The 26,267-nt window shown below is 41.6% G+C and overlaps 1 protein-coding gene across 4 annotated transcripts in view; it reads left to right on the top strand.

Moving 5' to 3' along the window:
* Positions 1-26,267, top strand: part of TMEM135 (transmembrane protein 135) — a 179,042-nt gene that overhangs the window by 49,465 nt on the left and 103,310 nt on the right. For all 4 annotated transcript variants that reach the window (XM_044441519.1, XM_044441518.1, XM_044441520.1 and 1 more), the window contains exon 5: positions 25,680-25,745. In XM_044441519.1, the coding sequence (XP_044297454.1) occupies positions 25,680-25,745 (66 nt within the window). The remainder of the gene's footprint in view (positions 1-25,679; positions 25,746-26,267) is intronic.

Below are 26,267 nucleotides of genomic sequence, written 5' to 3'. Positions count from 1 at the left end.
CTCATTAAATTATCTGTATTCAGGGATGTATTATGTTCTTTAAAAATCGTTTCCATCTATTATCTCTAGACTAGTGGTAGGAAAACTCAGACTTTAGGACCAAATCTGGTCCTTGTATAGTGCCAGATTCTCATTCCAGGTTGTTTCAAGTGGCCACACACCCTTTGTCCCCAGACACTTCCTTCCCAATGCAGATTTCCTGGCTTTTGAGCTTATTTGTCTGCATTCAAAAAAGTTGAAATGCCTCTCCTGATCCTGCCTTACAGGCAGCAAGAACTTTAAGCTAATCTAGGCCGGTGGGCTTTGTATTTTGGCCCCACCCCTTCTGTCTTTGTCCTCACCCATCCCTGGAAGACAGCCCCCGATAATTCTCTGAAAAAGAATGCCGCCCTCAGGTTGAAAGAGGTTCTTTACCCTTGCCCTAGAAAGAGTTGCAAAAGCAGCATATGGCATTGCAAAAGAGCTGCAAACTTTTAAGTGCACTGAACTGTTTCCTAGAGAAACAGTACTTTCTGGATATTTTAGTTTATCTGGCATACTTTATCACCTACGATGCAGCTGAAGCAAAGAAATGAAGCTCTCAGAGTTGTTCCAGACTTGTTTGTCCTCAAGTCTGGTTTTTTTTTCCTCTTCTCCTTCCTGAATTTGGAAGCTTAGCTAGCTATATGGGAGTTATAATTTTCATTTGTGAATTTATACAGTTAATAACAACAAAGCAAGAACATGGTTATACATAGATGTTCCAAGCATCCATGCTAATGGCGCTTCAGTGAAACAGTGCAATGCTATAAAAGAGACTCTTGGCTGAGAAACACCCCATAATAGCAAAGATAAGCAGGCATTGAAAAGCATAACATGTTGTTTTAGGGCAGGGGATAATTACATCACTTCCTCTGGTTTTGGCATCTAGCAAAAGAGGAGGCTTTAAAAAAAATCCAGGGAAAAGGAAGATAGGCTAAAAGATCTGTGGCTCAAATCAGCCATCTCTGTTTCTTCTGTAAAGCTACACTTCAGGTAAGCAACTGGAGACATTTCATCTTGACTGTTTTTCATTCAAGCCTGATCTGATAGCTTTGTAAGTAAATGCATTGAATGCAGCAATCGTGAGACCCTTCTTTAAAAAAATGAAATGCACATGTTTTAAAGCAATCACAGAGCAAGCATGTTTTATGTTAGCTTGAAAGTGTTCAGTACACTTCCCAAAAATGCATTTTCCTCTTTGAAAACTGATCCCCTCAATGGTTAGCTGTGTATATATTAAACATCTCATATTTTGTGGAATAAGCAGTTTGGAATACAGCAAGAACAATACTGCCATGAATTGATACCCTTACAATAAAGTTATATGAAACATAAGCAAAAATATGTGATAATCCAGATTTTTTGAGGCTTGTAATATAAGATAATTTGATTAACAGTGCATGGTATAATCAAGTTACAGAAAATGAATAGCCCTTATATTGACTCTCAGAAGCCAAAGTCTAAGGTCGTGGCTACAATGCCACTAAATCTTTTTGAGACAAGTTTTAAAATTAGGAGTTATGTGAACTCTTAACATTGCTGATGTCTTCACTTTTTAAAATCATACAGTAATAATGCTAGGCCCTGGCAGCTGGCATACTTGTGGATTGACATGGCTAATTGGCTTTGGCATGTTAGCCCCAGGAAACCTCATCTGTCACTTCAGCCCAGAAACTCTGGCAAGAACTGGGAGACCATGCAGAACTCAGTTCTTTGCCTTTTATGCAGCGTTGCCTTGCTGCCGCTTAGCTTGTTAGAAAAACTTATCAGAAGCTTGATACACAAGTGCTTACTTTCTGGAGAGATACTTGAATGTTTATTTTTTTTTACTACAGTGAATAAATATGCAACTTGAGCTGTGATGGAGAAAGAAGAAAACAGAACCATGTATGGAAGGAGTATTTCTTATATACGAAATGTGCTCTCTTAAACAGAGACTTCTTCTGCTGTAAAAGTACTACTCTTAGCTCTGCCTGTACTACCAAATTGTAGGTTGAGAATGTAGGCAAGAGAGTTTGTGGAAAGTTCCATGCATGGCGTGCAATTGCTAGATTTTCCAACCCACTTCAAAGATGCTGAAAGCAACATGTGCAGATGAGGCTATTTTATTTATTTTTATTTTGGTATTTCTGCCCTAGCAACATGGTCCCATAGAGCCCTAAGGGCAGCTTAGAAACATAGAAACAGAGCGAGTCAGAAGGGGTCTCCCGGGCCATCTAGTCTGACCTCTGGCACCAGCCGGCTCTGCTCACGACATGCCCACCATGTGGACGTCCAGCCTATCCTTGAACACCCACACCGATGGGGCCTCAACGACCTCTCATGGAATCCCATTCCACACCCTCGGGGTCCTGACTGTCAGGAAGTGCTTCCTGGCATCCAAATGGAACCTTGGCTCCCTGAGCTTTGCTCCATTGGAGTGCGTCCTGCCTTCCTCTGCAGGGAGAACAGGTCTCTACCCATCTCCACGTGACATCCCCTCAAATACCTGTATGTCGCCAACATATCCCCTCTGAGTCTCCTCTTCTCCAGGCTGAAGAGACCCAGTTCCCTCAGTCTTGCCTCATACGGCATCCCCTGCAAACCGGCCACCGTCCTTGTGGCCCTACGCTGCACTGACTCCAACCTGGTTATATCCTTTCTGTAACGAGGTCCCAAAACTGAACACAATACTCCAGTTGCGGGCACACCAGATCGTGTAGAGTGGTAGTAATACTGCTCTTGATCTAGAAGCCACACTTCTGGCTATGCAACCAAGGTGGTTGCCCTCTTGACCACCGCATCACACTGCTGACTCATGTTTAGCCTGCAGTCAACCAGTACCCCGAGGTCCCTTTCACAAGTGCTGCTCTCCAGCCACTTGTCACCTAACCTGTACTTATGACACCTATTCCTATGCCCCAAGTGCAAGACCTTACTATATACTTACCATATACTGCAACAAATAATATTGATTGATTTGATTGATTGATTGATTGAATTTGATCCCACTCCTTTACCCATAAGTCTCCCTGGGTGGGTTACAAGGTTTAAAATATACAATAAAAAATCAACTAAAAATAACAACCAATAAAATCTAACAATCCACAAGCAAAAGCATGCCATTATAAAAACTTAACAGAGCCATAGATTATACAAAACCAACAAAAAAGGTACAACAACTGATGACAACCAGATATAAAATAGCAAAACCATTAAAATCATTCTAGCAATTAAAATATCGGGAAAATAAAATGTTCTTTGCCTGGTGTTCGAAAGACTACAAGGACGTGCCAGGCGAGCCTCTCTGGGGACCTGGTTCCAAAGTTGGGGTGCCACTGCCAAGAAGGCCATTTTACTTGTAGCCACCCTCCTTATTTCCTGAGGAGGGGGCTCCTTGAGAAGAGCCTCTGATGGTGACCTAAGGGACTAGGTAGGCACATATAAGGAGAACTGCTGCCTTGACCCCAAGCTGTTCAGAACTTCAAGCACAGGTGTGAGTGCTTTGGTTTGGGCTCGGATTTTAATTGGTAACCAGTGAGGGTGGTAGAAAGCTGGCTTTATATGGTCCAGTTTGCCAGCCTGCATCAGCAGCCTTGCTGCCCTCTTCTGGACCGACTGAATTTTCCAGAACTGTCTTCAAAGGAAGCCCCACATGGAATGCATTGCAATAATCCATACAAGAGGTTCCCAGTGCATCAGTAACTGTTGCCGGTTCTGTCTGTTCAGAAAGGGTTGTAGCTGGTACATCAGCTTTGGCTGATAAAAGGTGCTCCTGGTCACCAAATCCAGCTGGAATTCCAGGGATAATTTAGGGTCCAGGAGCACCCCCAATCTACAGACCTTATCTTTTAGAAGAAGTGCAGCTCTGTCCAGGACAGGCAAGATGTCACCCATCTGCACTGAAGATCACCCCACCACAATATCTCCTTTTTATCCGGATGGAGCTTCAACTCATTGGCTGTCATCTAATCCATTATCAGACCCAGACGATGATTCAAAGCATCCACTGCCACAACTGCATCAGATGAAAGAGAAAGGTAAAGCTGAGTGTCATCTCTATACTGGTGACATCTCGGCCCATTCCTTCTGATTACCTCCCCCAGTGGTTTCATGTAGGTGTTAAAGCGCACGGGGGATAAAATAGAGCCCCGTGGGACTTCAATGGCTAAATAATAATCCACCAGCACCACCTCCTGGATCGAACCTGTGCCTCCTACTCCTGTCTTGACCAGCCTGTTCAGAAGGATACCATGGTCAATGGACCACTGAGAGCTCCAGGATGACCAACAGGTCTCACCCCCTGTCTTTCTCCTGGCAAAGGTCATCCCACAGGGTGACCAATGGAGTCTCCATTGCGAACCCAGCCTGAAGCCTGATTGAAATGAATCAAGATGGTCGGTTTCAGCCTGGAGGTGACCAGTTGCCACCCACTCAAACATCTTGCACAAGAAGGGGCAACCAGTAAAATCTATGGGTATTATCCAGTGGGGGTACAGTGCTAATGGCATGATGCTGCCATAAACCAGTACTAGTGCAATACCCTTGGCGCTCGCCCACACAAAAACAAACAGTGGTGATACACTATTCTTTTTTACCCATCAGTGTTGTCCATTGATTGTTGGCCTGCTAGTTACTTATCTTATGATCTGTTTAGTAAGGGTGTTAAAAACATAGCTTAAAATAGACTATGAAATCACTTATAACTGAAGGCCCTGCTGCAATTAAAAGAAAAATCCCTTTTTGTGTTGTTGTAAGTGAGAGAAGTGGACGGAAGGACCCCATAGGGAAGAGAATTTCATAGTGAGGTCCACTACGAGAAAGACCTTGTCCTTGTCCCTTGGCACTGGTATTATTTGCACTCATCTGAAGCACCTCATATGGACAAAGGTGCTGAGTTACTCTGGAGCCATTCCAGTTAGGACATTAAAGGTTTAAAAGTGTTTGAATTGTGCATGGAAGTAAATGGACAGACATTACAGATCTGTCATCACAGGTGTAATGTGTTTCCGCTGGCTTTTAGCAGCTTTTAAGTAGACATCTGCATTTTGAACCTATTGAAGCATCCAGATCATTTTCAAAGACCAAGCATGAAATGCATGCCTTGGTGACTTCACTGTGGGTTAATATATTATGGTGCTTGCAGGGGTGGTTGCAGCTGGTAAAAGACATTTGCAGTGATTGATACTGTCAGGGTCCCAGCTTCAATCTAAGAGTCAGGGGAAGATGGGCTGGGCAAATATTTAGGGCTGCTGTACCACCGCCCAAGGAGCTGGACAGGATTCCTGATATTGAAACGGAGGCTATTGCTCAGAGGTCTGCAGAACTGGAGCCAGGACCTTTATGACATCATCTTCAGAACCTGATTTGTTTAAAGAGGCTCCCAGTCAACCATGGCTGCTTAGGAAATTGCAAATAATATTTTGGATATGCTACCACTGAAAGGATAAATGCTCATCTTTGGAGTTTGGCACATGAAGGATTAATACTCTCCAGTTGTAGGGGGTGGAGCTTGATAGTGTTAAATTGGATGGAGGCACTTGAAAGAATTCATTATACTTTCAACCTTTGTTGAGCAAATGGATCACTTGGTGCTTTCCATGGTACGTAAGCCACCAGTTTGCCTTGCTGTTTTACTTTGTGGCAATTTGCTATGGAAAAGATGTCACCTGGTCATATGATCAGTACCAAACCCTGAAACATTGCAATACCATAGAGCAGTCTTTCAGGGAGTATGCAGAACTCCATTGATAACCAGGAGAATACCTATTCTGTGATTAACCAGGTCTTCTACAGTCAGCATCTTCATATTGGCTGGATTAAGCTTAGAACTTAAGAAGAACCATGCTAGATCAGAGAAAGAGTTCATAGTCCAGCATCCTCTTAACACAGAGGTCACCTAGCTGCCCACAGGAGCCTACAAGCAGGATATGAGTACAAAAACATTCTGACCAAGTCCCTCAGCAACTGGTGTACGTAGGTGCATACTTCTGAAACTTTGTTGTTATATCAAATCATTTTCAACTTCTGGTGGCCCTGTAAATGAATACCCTCCAAGATGTCTCATGCTTGGCAGCCCTGCTCAGCTTTTCATGTTGTGGCTTCCTTTATGGAGTTAGTCCACCTCAGATTTGGTATCCTCTTCTCCTGCTTTTGACTTTCCCTAGCATGATAATCTTCTTCAGGGAATCTTTTCTTCTCATGGTGTGTCTTAAGTACAATAGCCTCAGCTTCATCATTTTTGATTCCAGAGAAAATTCTGGCTTGATATGATCTAAGACTTCTGGTTAGAGTGTCCTCTGGCTGATTAGTGGAAAATGAGTCTATAAATAAATGACTTTTTCTGCTGGTCCAGGTTATTCTCAGAGCTTTCCTATGGCACTATGTTTCAAATACATCCATTTTCTTCCTTCCTACTTTCTTCCCCATCCAGCTTTCACACTGAGAAGTGAACCCTTGAGTTCTGGTCTCCCTCCCTCCTCCGTTTCTGTTGTTGCTTAGTTGCGGGGACCATGGAATGAAAGAATCATGGCGGCTGCTTCCTAGGGTCACAAAGTGACTTCTGAGAGGTGAAAAAGGGGGTATTCTGGTGGGTGGGGCAGAAGAGTGGTTGGGACAGGCAGTATCTTGTGGTCTCTCTGGCCCTTGTCCCTTTCCTGGCAGCATAACCTCTCTAGACTGCCTCAGATGCCTCTGTCCCTCCTTCTGCTCCGTTGGGTGCCAGCCAGCAGAGCACTGAATATTTGGAGTGCCCCTGAGATAGGAGTGCTCCTTCAAAGAGCATCTGATTGCCCCCTTAAACTCCTTCATTTCAGCATAGTATGTTTTCCAAGTAGTCCAGCCCATGGATAAGGCCAGCTTCCTGGCTAGGCAAGAGAACTGAATCAGCCAGTTTTTCCAATTCAATATAATTATTAAATAACCACATAGAGAGGCATTCAGAAATAGTAGCTTTGAAAAAAATAAAAAGAATCATCAGGCTATCACACTAGCACTCACTTATTTGGATTCTAAGAATAACATACCAAAGCAGCTTACTGAGGGTTGAAGAGATGAGATCCACCTGGGCTCTGAGCTTGGCTTTTTCTTGTCTTCTCATTGCTAACCACCTGGATACCAAGGAAAATTGAAAAAACCCAAATTATTTCTATGGCTGGATGGCATAATTTGTCATTGGACCATAATTTCCTATGGTCCTAGTGATGGAATAGGCAACCTGCTATCCTCCTGATGTTTTCGACTACAGCTCCTATATTCTTTGATCATTGGCCATGCCAGTTGGAGCTTTTTGAAAAATCAGGAGGGAGCCAAGTAATCTGTCCTTGTCCTAGTATGACATTTGGACAAACCTTTAAGCTCTTTTTTAGATGCATGAAATTACTAAATAAGTTAGATTTATAAGATGTGTGGGGTGTGCGGACACACTCGGTGCTATCATTTTGGGACAAGAAGGTCATTAATTTCTAAGCAGTGCTGTGTAGGAGCTGCTAGTGTTCCAGAATAATAATCCAAAGCTCTACTGAGCTCCAGAGTGTATCCATAGAGGGAACTATCTGCTGCATCTTTCCAGGACTTTATTTCTAAAATGTATAAATCATTCTACAGCTTTTAGTTCTCAGGATGACAAACCTTAAAAGTGAATAAGGTCCAAAATCCACATAAAACAGTGCAATAGCATAATAAAGCAGTCAGTTAAATGGTCATAACAGATATTAGAGGAATTAACATAATCAACATCCAGCTGCAAAGAAATGCGGCATAACAGCAGAAATATAGCAATATAAACCAAGGGTTAAAAAATCTGAGAGAATATTAAAGTCTTTGCCTGGTGCTGTAAAGATAAAGTAAAAACCAGGCAGATTCTCCGGGAAACCAGGCATTCCATGACTGTGGACCTCTGGCCACTGTGCCTCAGCATGAGAAGACCCTTAGAGCAGATACTGTGCTGATGAGCTTGTGACTCCGGTAGGGAGGCATTCTGCTGGAGGCTGGGAACAGCTCAGTAGGACATTGAATCTGGGCTGAAAATAAACTGGGAGCCCGTGAAGATGATGCAGTGCCGGTGTGCTGTGATCTTGGCACTCGGTTCCAGTCAGCATCTTAGCAACCGTATTTTCTTCCAGTTCAGGTTCCTCAGCTGTCTTCAAGGGCAGCCCCATTATGGTAATCTAAATGGGAACTTCCTTGGGAATGGATCACTGAAGCCAAACTGTTGTTTTGGCCTTTCCCTCCCTAATCAGCCAATTCTTGCTGATGAGTTCGTTCAGTTACGTTCATATAGAGACACAACAGAATCTTGCTTCCATCTGCTCCTCTCCCTCCTTTCCTTGCTTCTGGATCCTGTAAAATCAAACAGGCCCAAGAACAGAATCCCTCCATGTGAAACCACCATGAAATCGGACATCACATTTGTCCCCATGGTCTATCCAATGCTGCCGTGTTACCAATAAATAAATGAATGAGTGAACAAATAGAGACCGCTGTATGGATCCTTATGATTTTTGATGGAATTCCTTCAAAGCTACAGTAAAATCATAGTGTCCACAGATAAGTTCTGCAACTTGAATGTGGTTTTGTTGACATCCATGCAGATCCTTGCCTTTGACAAGCACCAAATCTTGTCATTTCTATTGTGCAGTCTCTAGACTGCAGTGTAGCTTTTAACTTGGTGGTGGTTGCAGGGGCCAAGAGGCTTCACATATAAATCATAGATGTTTATGATCACCTGTTCTTTATTTACTGGATTGAATGGATATCAGCCATATTTGGTGGCACCCATGACACTTTTTCAAAATTCGAGATGTGCCCATGAGTCAAAAAAGATTGTGGACCTCAGATTTCCCACCTACAGGGGAAACTACGGTTGCCATTTTAATGAAATTATTTGTTTCATGATTCAGCTGCTCTTCATTAGCCGTCAGCGTGGCACAGTGGTTTGTAGACATCCAGTTGGCCACTGTGTGGACAGAATGCTGGACTACATAGACCCATGACCCAGTTCAGCATGGCTCTTATGTTCCATATTTTCATATAGGCAGCGGGATCCAGATGGTGTTGTTGATGAAGCTTGTGTTGCTTTAGTATGCATTTTCTTAATATGTTTAAACAAAGTTATTACTTTATTTCTAAAATACTCTGAAAATTAGTTTATTTGAAAGATGGAACACGTACTTTCAAAACAAATGAATACATTAATTCTCGCAGACTCTACAAGTAAACATTTCTGAAGTGTACTTTCAACTTGAATTCAGGAAAAGAAAGTATTCTGCTGTAGTTCTGGGTTCAGGAAATGGACAATTGATGTGGCAGAAGTGAAATTTCAGCAAACATGCAGGTTTCAAATGGTTGCATAAACACTGTTGAGTTGGAAATTGGAGGAGATGGAACATTTGGAATTTTTTCTCATGATAGGCTCCTTGCATCTTAATGAATGGTAGAAAATGGGAAAGGCAGAATCTGGTAAAGCTTGTAAACGTCAGTCTTGATAGAAGGCAGTTCAGTTTGCATGCGGGATTTGTTTTGCTAAAGCCAAAGATAAAAATTCTTCCCCCAGAGCCGATCAGTTAAGAAATGCACTGTTTAGAAAAAGAAGATTCTTGATTTAACTGATGGCTGTCAAAAAATATATGTGTTTTGGACTGTTTGCCATGACAACACACTTCAGCCTATTGACAACACACAGCCTATTGACTCCGCTTTCCTTCTCCCCAACATAAATTTGCTGTTACCCATCTTAAACTTTGGGGTAAGAGAGACTGTAAATCAAATTAACTATAGAATGAATGGATGAAATTTGTTGGATCTTTCTCCAAGTTTCAGTTGTGCTGCCTCTCTTTTATAGACCTCTCAATCTTCTAATTACTGTAAAGCTTTGAGAGAGCCTAGCTACTTTTTCAGCAAATAGTTAACCAATTTTATTTTGAAGGAATTCAATTAGGAGCTATTACAATAGTTTATTTTTTCAGGGCAGTGAAACTTAGAAGTACATTTGGGACAATTTTTTTTGGACAAAAGTTCAGAAATGAGGCAGCACACTTTTTAGCTGTCAGTATTTAAAAATAAATAAAAAACCCTGAGCTTATTCTTCTGTGTTGGACAAGAAAGAGAATCTTTGAACATGTGGCTTCAATTCCTGTTTTAATCAGAATGTGGAAGTAATTACTATGACATCTGAAACTGAGGTAGCAATAAAAAAATTATCACAAACAAGACAGCAGACACAAATTATTTTGTGTTTATTAATGGGTGGCCCTTTGGAAACTTTCCCCCTCAGCTAATTGATTCCAGATATTTGAAAACTGAAATTGTTTTGACTGGTATTCCTGTCCGTATTTAACTTGAGTTTCCTCTATGGGGATGAAGTTGTCTACCATTAATGTCTGTCTTCTAAGATTTTGATTATGGTGATCAGGCTAGTTTACCAGAGGCCACTCTGAAAAGAAATGCAGGTACCTACTGCTCTGGTTTTGTAAATTATCTATTCCCTTTCTAAGATTTTACAACTAATACATGCTGCAGGTTAGTTTGAGCTGTTAAAGGTGCCAAGACTGATTAAAAGGTTGTAAAGAGGTTAAATACCCATGGAAGGTACACATTCTGTGAATGTATTGATGTATTCATCCATAGAGAAGATAACCAAATAATTGTGTGGGGTGACATAAGCATATGAACAAATAGGTAATTGAAATTTCAACCACTGTCCTTAAGCGGGGTATTAAAACATCAGTGCATGTGTGGTTATTCCAAATCAACATGAGGTATTCAGGAGAAATGTGTTGGTGCCAAGGGAAAGCTGTATAAATGTTTGCCTCTCTGGTATCAACACTTGTGACAAGAGGTGATCACACCTTCCATTGTATTAATCTTGCTAAGTTTCAGTGTGATTGACAGACTGTAAACTCTTGTGTTATACAACATTTTTACTGCAGCCAAGAAAAGATTTAAAGTTTTTCTAAAGAACAGTTAAATGCTTCCTGAAACTGCCTTTTGGTCAACATGGGTTTTAGTCCGAAATTATACGTACATGCAATAGCAAATCTGTAATAGCCCTTTCTCAGCTGAGACCGCTGCATCAGCAGTGTCCCTGATTGGATGGAGGCAGCCTGACCTCAGTTATCCATGTTCTGTCAATTGCGTAGTCAGTTAGGCTACTGCGATATATTAATACACAGGATTACTTCAGAGGTTGGCTGAGAAACTACTGTTTGTTCAGAATATGGCTGCTAGACTGCTAACCAGGCCTAGACATTATAAGCATGTGATTTCAACAGCACTGGTTTCTGGTGTTTCCAGTTTGCTGTTCAGTGTGCTGGCATTGGTGTTTAAAACTCCTTCATGGCTTGGAGTCAAAGTAGCAGAGGGACCACCTTTTTCCATGCATGCTTACCAATACTTCGTAATTGTCCTCCTCATCAGGTAATTGCTTTGCAAAGGGTCTTTTCAGTGGTGGCACCCTGGCTTTGACATAAACTCTTCATAAAGAGTCATGTTAGTGTCTTATTCAGCATAAGTGATGGTTCTATGTATATTAAGTGCAACATCACCTTAATAAGGGACTGTCTAATTTTGCTAATATTGGAGGTGTAGTGCAGCCAGTGCTTCTTTTAAGCATTTATTTGGCATTGTTGAGTGGCTGGTTCTTTTTGGAGGAAGCTATTATAAGAATAAATGTACTAGAAGTCTGTAATATTTGGTGATGCACATGCCCTTTAAAATTATCTACCTGCTTCATGGAAATTAATGAATGATTTGTGTATATGGATTTTTCACACTTGTTTGACAGCTAAAGTTTGATATTACAGCACTCACAGCTGTTATGCTCCAATGGACTGAGGACTTTGCATTGCTTTCAACATTTCAATGGTTGGCCTATAAATGCTACCTTCAAGTGGATCCTCAGTTGGGACAGCTTTAAAAGGATATTTGACAAATTCATTGAGGAAAAGGCCATCTCTGGCTACTAGTTACGTTGGTTATATCAGTACCTTCAATATCAGAGGTGGTGTGCACGGTTGCTCTTGTACTCTGCTTGTTAGATCCTGCGGGCAGCTGGCTGTCTCTGGGTCAACAGAAGGTTGGAGTGGATGTGCCATGGGTCCAATCCAGCTCTTCTTCTTCTTCTTCTTCTTCTTCTTCTTCTTCTTCTTCTTCTTCTTCTTTTTCGATTTATATCCTGCCTTTTCCCTACAAAGGGCTCGAAGCAGCTTACATCTCCTCCTCCATCTTATCCCCACAACAACAACCCTGTGAGGTAGGTTGGGCTGAGAGTCTGTGACTGGCCCAAAGTCACCCAGTTGGCTCCATGGCTGAGCAGGGACTCGAACCCAGGTCGTCTGAGTCCCAGTCCCATCCTCTTAGCCACTACGCCACACTGGCTTATATCTGGCCCGCTTTTGTTGAAACCTTTGTATAATTGCTAGGAGGTGCGCTCTCTCTCTCTCTCTCCCTCCCTCCCTCCCTCCCTCCCTCCCTCCCTCCCTCTCCTATGGATATATACATGGATATATACTATGGATATATACAAATCCTTGTCATTATATTTTTAAAAACTTTTAAAACTTTTATATTTTTAAAAACATTTAAAAACTGTAATTCATACTTCTCTTGCTAGGTGATGGCCTTTTTGTTTCTTTTGAAACTTTTATTTACCTATTTTATTCTGATTATTTTATACTACTTTTATTGATATGGTCTTTGATAGCTTATTTTATGCATTAGTTCCTCTGTGGTGTGCTAAATACTTTACTGTAAGTCACTGTGAAAATGTCCTTGGGTATAAATCGAGGTAGAAAAATAATAAAGGAGTTTTATTAAAAACACTTAAGATCAGTCCTCTTGAAGGAAGAACAGAAGGGCGTGTATTTCAGAACGGAGGCTGTGCTGATGTGCAAAGCAGACCTTTATTTTTGTATTTGAAAATGCACTCTGAATTTAGTAGTGAAATTTAGGAAGAACTCAAGTATTGGTGGGAATATAATTTTGTTCCAGAGTTATTGGTTAGTGGGAAGGAAAACGTAAATGTTTTGAGCTGTGGCTTTTACTACTACAAGCTTACACGCCACTAGTACAGTTTGTGGATTATATGTCTGCGTAGTAAGTTGAATTTAAATGATTTATAGCCCAAATAAACGTCTGTTGCTGAGGTAAGCTGGTACAGGAAACGAAGTTAGAGGGAAACTGGGTCTGGTAGAGTACTGAAACACCTTATACATTTTATAAGAACAGTGATACAATTGTTCCTTGGCATTCACCTAGGCAGCTAGAAGTTCATTTACAATCTACTTAACAACAGCACTGTGCTAGTAAAACAACACTTACTGAGAAGTGTTGGATGGTTTCCAGCCCTGCTCCTTTTTCCAAGTGACAAATTAATCTGGTCCCCCTTTTTACTTCTAACCGCACAAAGAATTCTGTCCTGGTGCTCTGTTTATAAGACTGTTAAAAAGTGTGGTTTGGTAAATCAGGATAATGCTTTGCATTGTAGTCAATTAGCACAAATGAAGCAACAGGAGTGCCAGTTTATAAAATATACATATTTTAATTGTTGTAAAACACTGAGGGTTCCATTCATTCCTGGATTATTAGCTCAATGGGCACCAGCTCAGGAATTCTTCAGTCTCTGGAATCCAATAATAATTTGTCTTTGCATTGCTGTGACACCATTGTGTACAGAACAGCATCATCTTCCTGCTTTAAAACATTTGGTCATGCCTCTGGTCTATTTTTGGTCTGGCAGCAAGAGCCTTGTTATGTGTGGAACTGCTAAGTGAAGATTTTTATTGTGTTTGTCTTCAAAATAATTTTTCAACTACAGGGCCAATACATGATGTTCCAAAGACCTTGGGGTGGGGGATCTGGATTCAAAATAAGTGCCTAGATGTAGCCGCACGATTTCCAAAACCTGAAGCAGGACTTGCAAAGGATGCCTGTGGGGTGCAAGGGCTCCTCCTTGATAGTGCTCTTCCTTTGAAGTAGTGCATGAATGAGCACATATGCATGGATGTAGTCAGAGCAGACTGACCCCTCATAGTATTTTCCCCTGCAAGTTGCATGTCTCACATGCTGCTATTTTCAAGTATGTTGTGTGATCCTCATAGTACCTCTCAGTTCTTCGTTTTGATCATCTCTTTCTCGCATTGGGATGAAAGTGCGCACTACCTGCCATGCCTCTCCATCCATTTGACAAGTAAAATGGTGGAAACCTGAGTAACATTTTCTTTGTTCAGGGAAGCCCATTTTGCCACGCTTTACTTACTAGCTTAGGGGTTGTCAGTCTTACTGCTGTTAAATCTAAGCCCACATTTCCCATGGATTCTTCCTATCCTGGCCGTTTTAGTCAAAAAGCATATTGAAAGACTATCTTTCAGACTTAGTCACAATAAATTATGATCGCCAGAGGTTCTTTGAGTGTAAGAGCTGGATATGAAATATTTGTACCCCTTAAGAATCAGTGATTTCCACTCCCCTGCCACTTTGACTTGTCGGTTGGTGGCATAGTCTGGTATGTTTCATTCAATGTGCTTCAAAGCTTGGCTACTACTAGCCATAAAATAATGTCAGAGCCTAGCCTCAGTGTGGCAGTGGGTCCTATAGTTGACAGTCCAACTGTGACCCGAAACTGTCCAGAAGGGCTTGGACCCAGTTCCGTAGTGTGAAGCCCTGGAGCACCCAGGAGTTTGGCTGTGCTTACTCAAGTGTTTGCAAGAGGAAGGACCGCAAGGGTTTATGCTTAAATATGCCTGTAGCATGTCAGAATAGATGCGAGTTTATCTCTGTCAGTTTTCACAGGGCAAAGCGGGGGGGGGGGGTTTGAGTCATTCCTGTCCAGCTGCTAGCTTTTGACCCTAAATGTCATGTGTATAGTTAAGAAAGCCAGCAGTCACTCCATGAAAAACTAGTTGAAGACATGCTGTGACGTATAGGTGTTTCTGAGGTGTCCCATAGGTTGGTGGGACAACCCAGAAGGGTAAAATAGAAATGGCCTCTTTGGCATAGGGCTCATTTATGGACTAAAATCCCCTCCCAGTTAGATCATTCGGAGGTGTGTTATTGCAATCCCATCCTTGCTTTTAAGATGTTACCTAGGCTGGGAGCTGTGCTGTACATCATCTTTTATTGTCCATCATAAGCATTTGTTTTTTAATGTCTGTAACCCTTCATGTTTGGGACTTCCCTCCATCTGAACTGCAAGAAACACTTCTCACCTGTTCTTTATTTTGTTCTGTCTGAGTTATCTGTGAATCTTAGAATCCTGTGAATCTGAAGCGATGAGTCTGAACAGTGAATCTTTAAAAACCTGTCAAGGAATGTATTCCTGTACTTTTCATAAAATCCAAATTTGTGTTTGCTATGGGTTGTAAAACTTTGTCTTCATTAGCTCAGAAAGTCTGCTGGCGTGGACTGATTGTGAGTCTTAGATTTTCTTAGATTGTGGATCTGACCTTCAGAGCCACCTGAGGTCCCAGTTCAGTCCTCTTAGATGGCCCCCTTCACTGGGTGCATCCCTTTTACTCAACACCTGACCATTCCAAGCTCTCCACTCAATCTCATTTTAGATGGCTGAAATGCCTCTCCTAAGGCAGCATCAGCTTTGAGATAAAATATGCTGTGGGGGGTTTGGCCTGCCATCCTCAAGTCCGTGTGCATTCTATATGGGACTGCCTTTAGGGCTGGCTCAGAGGCTGGAGCTAGAACACAGTGGCTGGTTACTGACTGCGGTGTCTGGCTGTGTGTATTTTATGGCTGTGCTTAAGGATAGGCATACATGGGCTACCAGTTTTGTCCCAAGCTAGATTTCAAAGGTCTGTACAATTTTGGGACCACATTGCCTCAAGGAACATCTTTCCCCTGCACTGCTGACCTTGGCAAGCCTCACAGATACCTGTTCAGTAGTCCTGAGACAGGCCTTCTCTACAGTGGTAGCTGTCCTGTGGAATTATTTTTTCTCCCTGTTGTGCCAGGCCTGAACATGAGAGAGTTGGAGACATTGATTGAAAACATGCCTTTTCACTCTGACTTAAAATGAATTATGTCTTTTAAATTAGAGTCTAATATGGTCTTGTTTGTTGTATTATAGTTATGGTATTCTTGACTAAGTCTCTTTGCAATTTGTGCTGGTGAGAAATGATTCTATGATAAAATATTGTTAAATAATAAATAAATAAGGCACAATACAGCCTCCATTGTGTCAAAATGTCCACCAAACCTGAAAAATTTTCAAGGAAAAGACAAAAATCAGTCATTAAAACCCATTATTCTGTGCCTTGCTATATACTTTCTTGAGAAAATGATCAGGTTTTTAAAAGGAAATATCACCTTTAATATACATGTCAGAATGGGTTTCTTGACCTTTTAACTGTTTTCACCCAATTAATTGTAGGTCTTTGGTTTCACTTCAACGATACTCCAAAAGTAAATATTGCACCAACCAGTTCTGTATCAGATTACAAGCATCATTCATCAGAAGTGATTCGGTTCTAATTAGCCATCAGTCTAGACAGAAGGCAGGGGTAACGTCAAGAAATGTGAAATAGGTTAAGTCTTGTTGTTCTGTTTCTGATTAGTTCGGAGGGATTGTATGGCGAATGTGTATTGAAACAGAAAAAGCTTTGTCTGTCACCCAAATTAAATGCAATTGGTAATATTTATTGTTTACTGTGCACTTGTGATAAATCACTGGCATCCAGGGCAAGATACCTTTTCCACTTTTTATTACGTATACATCATTTGACTCAATTAATATACTTGAAAATCAACCAGACCTGTGATAGTGACATCTTCAATTTATAACTACTACATACATAAAGTTACTTTTGAGGATTCTAAAATAAGATATAAACATATGACATTAAACTACAGGCTGTCCCAGGGTTACGGACAACTTTCATTCCTGAGAAAACAGAAATTCATCTTTAAGTTGAATTAAGTCAGATCACTTACAGTCAGCCCTCCACATTTGTAGGAGTTAGAGGCGCAGGTTCCCCTTGAAGCAGAAAAACAACAAATATCTTTAGCCTCACCAGTTCCTCCTCTTTGCAGCATGGAAATTCCAGAGTGATTTCCCTCTCTGGATGGGCAGGGCAGGAAGGCCTTCCACTCTCCCCTTTCACTTGCCTTCTCTCTTTGGTGATGGCGATTTTCTGCAGTGCTCATTCTCTCTCTCTCTCTCTCTCTCTCTCTCTCTCTCTCTCATTAAAGGGCTTTATGGCAGTTTGTTCCTAAGAACAGATTGTTCAAGATTTCAAATATAAATCTTTTGAGTCATATAATGAATCCATTCAAGCTGAACCTACTCAGAATTTATCATAGTGAGATCTGGCCAATGGTTGATATTAGCTATCTAAGGCTGCAGTTTTCTTTAAACAAATTAAACTTCCAGAATGCAATATGGCTTATGGAATAGAAGTTTTGAAAAAAATCTTATCTAGCTTTAAATGTTGTTCAAGTAAGAGACATACATGTACACTTATCATTGGAAGCAACATTTATTTAATAAGTTTCCAGAACACATGTATACATTTTTCATTCAAGGGTTCAACATATACATTATTTCAGTAATCCTCATAGCTGCTCAGTAAGATAGACCCACATCGTAGGTAAGGCTGGTGCTGCAGTTCAGAGAATAGTAGCTTGCCAAGGCCATCTTCTGAGTTTCTTTAGAGAGATGTCTGAACTGAGTAATTTGCATGCAGTCCAATGAGAATGCCTATAACCCTCCATGCTCAGAGGATTGTGGGCATCCCATGGGTGGTGGGAAGAGTGCAGAGGCTGCTTGCCTGCTTTTCCAGCCATGCAAACAACTTAGACAGTGTAGTTTGGTCATCTAAGTGTCTGGCCTTGGAATGGGAGGAGAGGAGCTACCAGTGGAGCCTGTTTTTTCTTTTCTCTGCCCTCCATAACACCCACAAAAGCCTGTCTCAGGGATCACTTTTATAACCCCGGAACTATAGCTGGTGGCTGCAAGGGCTGGGGGATGGTGCTCCAGGTTCAGAGTACCTTGGAGCAAATTTCCAAGGTCAGAGCTGGGACTCCAATTATCCTGTTTCCATGTAGATATTTTCTTAGTGTCCATATGATCCCACTCTTAGGGATGTTGGGATAGGTCAGTGCTCAGATGCCTCATCTTCTGTTTACTCTTCTCTGGCTGCACTTCAGCTCGTCAATGCCTCTTCCAATTTAGAGTGTCCAGAAGTGGACCCAGTACTCCAAATGTGGCCTGGTTAGTGCTGAATAGAGCAGAACCATTACTCCTGATAATCTGGACGCTATCCTTTTGTAACTGTGTCTCAAAATTAGCATTAAGCTTTTTTGGCTTCCACATTGTGCTTCTGGTTCATATTCACTGGTCCTTTTTCCATCCCTGAGAGAATGCTTGGCTCTGCATGGCACTGCACAATCTCCCAGTGCAGCTTCATGCCGCTTTTGCCTGCAAGAACATTCAGTCCCTTCCCCTCTGCCCCCATCTCTTTGCTCTTTGCCTCCTGGGCTCCTCCCGTACCACAGCTCACTGCTCCTGGGTTCTCCTCTTCCCTCTTTCCCACCACCTTGCAGCTGATGAGTGGCAGGCCTCATGACTCCCCACCCCCAAAGCTTCCTCTGTTATCGCAGATCACAGCAGCTATTCTCCTGCTAAAGCAAACAACAAGGCAAAGTTTGAGAGTCTGCTGAGAGTGAGCAACTACTGCAGGGGGCGGGGGTGGGGGAGGTGGTGCTGCACAGCCTGACAGGCCCGTTGTGTGATATTTAACCTGTCACCGGCCACGAGGCACACAGGCACCACTGCCTGGTCCCTGCTCACAGGTTGCCCTGCTGTATGAGCCTGAGCACAGGTTCTGCAAGGGTTAAAAACCCCCACAACTTGACATTTGCCTTTTTCATAGCAGCTGCTCATTGGGTCAACATTTTCACACAACGAAGAAACAGATCGCAGCTAGTCACTGCTCTTTCAGATCCCACATCTATACGTGAAGTTTGGCTTTACTGCCCCAACCTGTTTGCATTGGATCACATTTGCCATATTTTGCCCATTCACTCAGCATAGAGAGATCCTTCTGGCACTCTTTGCTGTCCCTTTTTATCTGACCCAGCAAATAATTTTGTGCCACCAGCAAACTGGGCCAACTCACTGCATATGCTGAGCGCCTATTCGTTTATGAACAAGTTCAGATGCACCAGTCTCAGTATGGATCCTTGAGTTGAATTCATGCAGTGCATGATAGAAAGTGGATATGAGCCAAATAATTGGCATGCTATCTTGCAAAATAATTGGCATACTATTCAAATGGAATGAGGGAACATTATACTGTAGCCTGCTGTCATGTTGCATCTGGTGTGTGATAAAGTAATGGGCACTTCTAGCAGGGGAAAGACACACATTTCTGTTGGATTTAATTGCGACTTATTTTTCTGATGAATTAGACCACGAAAGCTTATGCTGCAATATATATTTTGGCCTTTAAGGTACGACAGGATTTTTTGATGTTTTAGTTCAATGAGTTTTCATCTTGGGGAGATTAGAATGGGGTGGGTGGTCTGGCCACTGTCCTGCTTATTGAAACAGAGGTAATAGTCACTGTGCCTTTAAGAGACTACGAAACTGTGGCTATTCTTTATTTGTAAGACAAACGTCCATTCACTTCAGGCGTGTGGCATGCAGTGAATCCTACTATCAGGGCAAACAGTAGGATGCAACGTGGAACTTGGGAGCAAAATGTATATGTGTTTGCTATATGTAGTAGGCCCAAAAACTTATTGCTACAGTTCTGTGGGCAATGGGTAAGCACTGCTAAGTCTGCTTGGTTTCACTTAAACAAGGATTCGCTCAACCAATGGAATAAATAGGATTTAAGAAAGCTTAACTTTGGCTAGAATTACGACACTTCTTGTGAAGCCATTTGTGTTTGGGGTTGATTGTCAGTATTGTTTCTGTAGACTACAGAGTTGTGATGAGTGGAGTTCCTTTTTGTTTCTGAGAGCATACAAATCCCTTGGGGATTCTAGAATAGATGGGAACACTGCTTGTAGTAAGACTTGGTGGGCCACCATATCAGTACCATTCTGCAGCGATTTGTCCCTGCCATAGACCGATCAACAAGCATTTCTGTGCCCCATTGAACAGTGTTCTATTCAGTTGTGAAAGTACAGGCTTTGAGTCAAAAGTGGTTACATTGTTTATGCCATTTGCAAGGACATGACGGCCTATAAAATTTATTTATTTATTTATTTATTTATTTATTTATTTATTTAAGGCCTTTATAAGCTGTTCAATCAGCAACATCTCTCAAAACAGTGAACAATTAAAAACAATCTAAAAACATAATATACATAATATAAAATGCGTATTGTTTGGGTAAACATTCCCTTTTAGTTACATTGACGGTAATGTATCTATTTCTTTTGCCCTATAACATACTGTATATACTTGGATACACATTTGCAGATGTGTTCACACACCTAAGGTGCTAAGAATATCTACATATAAAACAAGATTATGTTAAAGTCCACCATTCTCCTGGATCCCCTCATTTGACACATCATATTGTGGGACCCTTAGCTTTCCCTAAACTTAAAGGGAAGGTGTTTTCTCATTCAGGAAACAGGTGAGCTGCTTCAATTCACTTGCCAATGTTAGGAATGGACAATTACTCGGTTTCTGGTCTCTGTCCCTTTTGCATATATTCACGCAAAGTCCTGTAATCACACCCACACTCACAAAAAATGCTTTTAAATATGCATATCTTTTCTGCCAAATACGTGGTTTTGGAAGTATTTTGATACATGTTTGATTTGAGAAGTGTGTCAGTATGTTCATGAACTGCCAAAACCTATGGATAACTAAGTTCCAACCTGCACATTAGTTTCGGAGTTCAGGCCCTGCCCTTTGGCTGTTTTTTTGACTGCTTCTTGATACTTTCTGGTGACCATGATAGCTAGCAGAGCCGGTACCGAAGAAAAATACTCCTCCAGGCTGATTGCCAGCCTGAACCAGCTGTTTTGGTTACCTGCCAGGGTTTGATGCAGAGCAGTGGCAATGCTGAAGGGTATCACCCCTTAAATCAGGTTGACTGGTTTTTATGACAGTCGTATGAGTTGGGGTTGGTTTTTTCCTCTTAGAATCTGGTCATGTGCCAAGTGAAGGAACTTCAATCTGGTTACAGGACAAGGGAAATACGGAATTGAGAGGAGGACTAGGCAGGTTAGAGGTGCATGGCCTAGATAGTGAATGGCTGTACCATGTTTGGCCCTCACTTCAGCTGCAGGTTTGGTGGTTGTCCTGCCTGCCTGCCCTAGAGTCTATTGCTATATATTGCTGTTAAGTGCTAGAAAAGCTCAAAATAAGACCTCCCTCATTCATGACTAAATAGGGTATGAGGTGGCCAATCTGGCATATATAACCAAGACCCTGATGGCTGAGCAGTTAGGAATTAGATGGCTATGCAGGGAGGAGCACTCCCGGCTGTGTCTGCTGGGATATTTGGTTCAGCATCTGGGTAGAGATTGGAAGGTGGAGAAGGAGCAGTTGCAGTGATCTGTAAGAATTCCGTCTCTCTTTTCAGGCTTCATGTTCAGCTGTCTACTGGTCTGGAGTATTTTCACCTTTTATTGTGCCAGCAGGATGCATTGGAGCTTCTGTTGGTGTATCAACCATCCTGCTGCTCAGTGGTCTCCCTATCTGAGCTGACAGAAGAGGTTTTGAGTATGCTGTTGAGATCCCCCAGAGTGTTGATTCAGAGTGAACATTTTTACTGAAAGCACCTTGGTTGGGTTGCTCAGCGTTTCATGATCCACATGACAGCTGTGGAACTGTCCCAACTTGTCATAGGCCAAACTCGTGTAGTGGGATCCTACTCTAGATTTGGTTTTCTGAACTAGATATGGAGATGATGCAGTCCCTTTGTCATGATCAGATCATTAGTTGCTGCAGCTTAGCCTTAGGGCAGCTTTTCCTCTCTGCAAGAGTGTGGGAAACTATGAAGATTATCTTCCCCAGAAACTAATGGATCCAGATAGTTTCCGAAGGACTCTGGGGGAGGTTTCTGCCTGATATGGCTCCCTTTCTTGTCTGAAAGGGACTGTGATGAGACCACCTTTGAAGGAATCCTTCATAGATGTTATATGCTTTTTGGCACCAGGTTAAGGCCTTTTTATTTACCCAATTTTTAAAAGTTTTAATATTTTAATTTTGTTTTATTGATATAATTTTATCTTTTACATTTTAACTTGTTATTTTACCTTGTTATTGACTGATGTACTTATTAGGTATTTATCATATTGTAAGCCATCTGGAGATGATTGGTATTGGATGGGATAAAAATATCCAAATAGATAGATAAATAGACCCAGAAACTCTTAATGCTTTTAGGCCAGTGGCAAGTATTCATTTCCTGGGCAAGGCCCTTGGGCGGGTGATTGCTACCAGCTCCAGATACTTCAGGTTAAGTCAACATTCCTTCAGATTGGCTCTGCTTGGCAGTGGAACAGCTGGGTTTCAGGATGACTTCACAAGAGCCGGCTGAGTGAGTCCTAATTCTGGTCCATGTAATGTCTTCATCCAGGTAGTCAGTCTTCTTGGGCTCACTCTATTCTCCTGGTGACATACTTGAGTTAGTAGCAGAGAAGGGCCTCTGCTGGGCTAAATGCTGGTGGAGGGGAGTTAAAGAGTGGGAAGGCTCTCTGAGACCTCCAGCGGCATGAGGAATTTGTGCTTGCGGTTCAGCTAGAAGCAGCCTACTAGGCAATGGCCACCAAAGTTCCAGGGAGGTTCAACGGCTGGCTTAGAAACTGGGAGCTAGATGTGGGTCCCAAGTTAGACTACTCATCATCCCCCTCAAGGATGGAAAGCTGTTTGAAGAATTACTGGAACTGATACTAATGTAGTTCATGGGATCCCTTCGTCTAAGGGTCTAAAGCAATAGGAGAGAGGCTATAAAGTTCAAGACCAAGTGGCACCACACCAAGCAAAGTGTAATCAGGATTTCCTAGCCAGCCATCTTGACAATGCTTCACTGCACCTGGCCCACCAAGCACAGGCCTTGCCTGGGCATTTTTTTTTTTTTTTGAAACTTGCATTTTCAGTAACAGTTAGGATTCCTTTGTGGGGTACATAGCCAATGAAGGCACAGAACCAAAAGGCCTTCGATGGCAGTAGTTTAGTTCAAATCGCTCATATTTAAGATGCAAGCACCACCACCCCCAATAAAAATAGGGTGCAGCAAGAACTGAAGACTCCGCTGTTGTGATTCTAGTGGGACCAGCTGGGAAGACAGGAGGAAGAGCGTGGCAGCTGCAGCAAGCTTAGGGTAAGAAAGGTGCTTCTGAGCCCAGCCTTTCCGTTCAGGCACCAGTAAAACATTCAAGGCTCAGAATGTTCCATCTGACAGCTTGGTATGGCTGAGCAAATTTGGTACACAGTCACAGTCATGGGTACCCCTTTGACCATGAATGCCAGTTCATCAATACTGTCTATGGTTCGAAATAGAAAACATGTATTGCCTGGTGTGGGGGGTGGGAACCCTGACCCCTCATCTTTAAAAAATTTAAACTTTAAATCCTCAATAGATTTAAGGTGCAATCATAGGCAAGTTGAGGCAGAAAAAAAAGCCTACAATTCCTACCATGCCCCCAACAGAAAGGAAGCGATCCTATAGCTCACAGCATGAGCTAGGTAGCCGGAAATGAGGCCTAGAAGCTCCTGTCATTCCTACAGGATGAACAACAGGAAGAATGGAGCACTAATACTTGAAAATGTGACATGACAGCAGCATTTTGAGTTGTGGGTCAAAAGGTACTTCACACAGGACACTGTTAAGTATGAAATTCACTACCACAAGGTGTAATTGTAATACCAACATAGACATCTTTTTGAGATAAATTAGATAAACTAGTCAGGCAGGGTACCAGAGGCAGTATGCCTTTGTATGCTGGTTGCTGGGGCACACGAAGAGGAAGGATGAGTTCATAACCTGTACTGGTTTCCCATTTTATTCCCCCATGGTTGGCCACTGTGGGAACAGATGGCTGGACTAGATAGGTCTTTGATCTGATCCATTTTCAAAGGAAATGTTGTGTACATTTATAACAGAATTTATCCAGGTTATTCAAGAGAGTCAATAAATCTTAATATCTCCCCTGTTCAAATTTCATTTCCATTTAATTTTATAATAAAAGCCTTTAGACCAAACTGTGTTCACTCTTACAATACTTTTCCTACTTCTGTGAGGGTTTTATGGTAATGCAATCTCTTTAAATTTCCCATTCGCATTTCTCCCTTCTCGACCAGTTTACGGTGGCTTAAATAGTAAATTTCCTCTGTGTGCATTAATAAAAACTCAACCTTATAATGGGCAGCTTTGTTCATATTGGTCTCTTTCTCCACCCTAAAATTCTCATTTAGGAGAAAACATGGGGCATAATTTTGATCTTCTTAGAACTCAGCACAGATGAGTAGTGATCCTATCAAGGACTCTATGGTCCCAGATTCACAAGTGCCGTGAAAGTCTCTCTCCCCTCCACCCGCAAGAATCTTGAACAATTGATTTTAACTGAGTACAAGTATATTAAAGAAGATCTCCTATCAGTAGGGAAAGAACGAAAGTCACACACACCACTGGCTCTCAATAGAAACAAAAGGAGCTTAGCTGTATTGACAGAATGCTCTATTTGGCTGAAACATCCTTAAAATGTTGGTGGAAAGAAATGATGAAAGAAATCAATTCTGAAGAACACAAAAGGTTGTATGAGGTTCTCAGCCCTTTAATCTTCAAGAGGTTGGAGAAGAATTAGGTCTTGGAGTAGCTATGGACTTCTTGTGGGTGTAAATGAGCTAATAAATTGAAGTTCTGGGTAGGCGGTGGCATTCTTTGACAACAAAAGTACAAAGAAAAATGCTTATAGACCTCCTGAATCATGGGAGGGGGAGAGAACAGTGTTGTGTATATGCCTGCAAGCACACACTCTAGGTAGGCTTTTAAAAGAAAATTATTTTCAAGGAATAGTGTGTGTTCTAAAATGATGTCATGTACCTCTTTCGCTCTCTTTTTGAAATGATAAATCCATTGAACTTCTTTTATAGCAGGATGAGTCTTTATATCTCTAACCAAATTCAATGTTTCTGAGTTCACACTGATAAAACCAGAAAGCACTTTGTCCAACTAGTTTCCTCTTCCTCTATCTTGTTTTATCGTTTAAAGCATTCCATGATGTAAGTCGTCTTGAGGAAAGTGAATTATGCAAAGTCCATGTTGCTTTCTGTCAGTGATTATTTTTGGAAAGGCGCACATACTTGCTTTAAATAGTTTTACATAAAAGCTGTTGTACTGAGCTTTACAGAAGACAGATCCTTTTAATTCATTTTAAAGCACAGGCATACACTTTTACTATAATAAATACTATTTTTTAAGAATCTGGATTTTGTGAATGTCAGTTTGGAGTGTCATTTCCTTCCTCTCATTTTGCATGTTACCTAACTATTCTTATTTAAGGACTTGGTTGCAAAAATATTTCATAGAAATAACAGTTCTGTGTTTACCTGAAAGTCATCCCATTACATTTGGTGGAACTTACCCCTTGAAAGTGTGTAGGACTGCAACCAAAGTATAGCCTGTCTCATGGGTGAAAATAAGGATGAAAAGAGGTTACCAAATTCAACTGCCTTTTGAAATAACTTTTTTTTTAACCTACAGGCCACAGAAACTCTGTTTCGCATGGGAGTGTCGAGAGGAAAGATTACTCCTTTAAGGCATGGCGAGGTAAAACTATGTTTGCTTTTTTCATGTGTGAAACGTTATTTTAAAATTGAACTTTGTGCAGTATTGGGCAAAATAAATAATTACATTTGTCAGGGGTTGATTAAAAATAAAATCTGGGAAATACATTTTTCTATCGATCATCATCACCATCTTCTCTATTAGCAATATCCAGTTATATATGGCAATCTTTGCATAACTGAAACAGCCCCACCTATCTATGAGTTGATCACCCTCAGCAGGATCGGGGGAACTTCCAAGGAATTCAGAACAAAGGAATTCCAAAAAATCTTAGAGAAAAGGACCCCCTCCCTCCCAACAACCCAGTGGGAACTGAGGTAGGGTGATGGAGTGGGTTACCTGGAAGAAGATAAGACTAGCTGGAACACTGAGCTGGAATGTCCCCACTGAATATTCTCCTGCAGGTCCCACTTGTATAATGGTCAGTATTTGCAACCTGGCAATATTTACAGCTGGTATGTATTGGTGATTCTTAGCAGAGATGCAAAGCAAAGTGAAAGAAAA

Source organism: Varanus komodoensis, unplaced genomic scaffold, assembly GCF_004798865.1.
Source record: "Varanus komodoensis strain SLA01 unplaced genomic scaffold, ASM479886v1 scaffold4, whole genome shotgun sequence".
Taxonomy (NCBI): Eukaryota; Metazoa; Chordata; class Lepidosauria; order Squamata; family Varanidae; genus Varanus; species Varanus komodoensis.
The sequence above is the reverse complement of the archived record's forward strand: the minus strand, read 5'-3'. Positions and strand labels throughout refer to the sequence as shown.